Source organism: Apteryx rowi, unplaced genomic scaffold, assembly GCF_003343035.1.
Source record: "Apteryx rowi isolate R43461 unplaced genomic scaffold, aptRow1 scaffold_1502, whole genome shotgun sequence".
Lineage (NCBI taxonomy): Eukaryota > Metazoa > Chordata > Aves > Apterygiformes > Apterygidae > Apteryx > Apteryx rowi.
In genome coordinates, this window is record NW_020447756.1 from 13,871 (window position 1) to 15,095 (window position 1,225).

At 71.3% G+C, this 1,225-nt stretch overlaps 1 protein-coding gene across 1 annotated transcript in view; it reads left to right on the forward strand.

The window, feature by feature from the left end:
• Positions 1-691: 691 nt before the first annotated feature.
• The window catches only part of OSBP (oxysterol binding protein), a 7,511-nt gene continuing 6,977 nt past the window's right edge, over positions 692-1,225 (forward strand). Inside the window, exon 1 of the mRNA XM_026058975.1 lies at positions 692-947. Coding sequence (XP_025914760.1) covers positions 752-947 — 196 coding nt within the window. The 5' untranslated portion in view covers positions 692-751. The remainder of the gene's footprint in view (positions 948-1,225) is intronic.

The following is a 1,225-nucleotide window of genomic DNA, read 5'->3' on the forward strand; positions in this document are numbered from 1 at the left end:
CCCGGTGACCTTGGCCGAGCCGCCCTCGGTGGCCCGGGCGGAGCTCGGCTTGGCTGCGCCGCGCCTCCGTGCCGCCAGCCCCGCTGCGGCTGGTGGCGCCGCCCGGCGGGACCCGGGGCACGGTGACGTGGAAGCCGGGGGACGGGGGGGGGGGGCTGCGGCAGCCTGGCACGGCCCCGCTCCGCGAAGGCGCGTCCACAGCCGTGCGACGTGGCCTTCGCGTTTGCTTTGGGCGTGGGGAGCCCCGCTGCCTTTCCCCGGAGCGGCGCCGCCGGCCCTGGCCCCCTCGCACCGTCAGCACGTGAAATCCCCCCGCCGTTGGGTGCGCGGCCGCCCGGCCGGCTTGGCAAAATCGCCCGTGCCGGAGCCTTCGCCCTATTAATAGCCGCGCTTGTGGCGTGGGGAATGCCAGGCTCCCTTCCCGTGGCCTCCGAGCAGCTCGGCGCCAGCCCGGACACGGGGGAGGCGAGGACGGCCTGCCTGGCGCAGCGAGGGGCTGCCCCCCTCCAGCCCCCGCCTCCGCCTTGCCTCTTTCCCCCGGCTACCGAGGAGAGCTGGGCACTTCTTGGGGCCATGGATGCTGGGCTCGCACACGATCCCACTCCTCCCTGCCGGCTCTTCTTCCCCCCCCCAGCTCCATCCGCTCCCGCGGCAGGGTCGGGCAGGGGGGATCCTGGTGCTGCCCCCCTGGCGCTGCCCATCCCGCTCACCGTGCCCCTGACCTGCCCCCCCTCGCAGGTCCAAAGCCGAGATGCGGCACACTTGCCGCGGCACCATCAACCTGGCCACGGCCAACATCACCGTGGAGGACTCCTGCAACTTCATCATCTCCAACGGCGGCGCCCAGACCTACCACCTCAAGGCCAGCTCGGAGGTGGAGCGGCAGCGCTGGGTCACTGCCCTAGAGCTGGCCAAGGCCAAAGCTGTCAAGATGCTGGAAGAGTCAGGTAGGGCCTGTGCGCCGCAAGGGCTCGGGCGCCTCCGCCGGGGGCTTCGCAAGCCCCTTGCGAGCCACCTCGTGTCCCTCCTGGTGCTGCTGCAGCCCCCGGGACTTGCCAGCTCCTTGCAGCATGTGCCCATCTCCTGCTATGCCTGTGCAGGCCCTGCTCCTGGGGCCTGTGGGGCAGTTTTGCCCCTCCGCAGAATGTGAGCCCGTGTCCCCTCATGTCCCCTAAGCCACCCTGCTTGCTGCCAGCCCGAAACGCAGCCTGTTTTTGTTTTATGT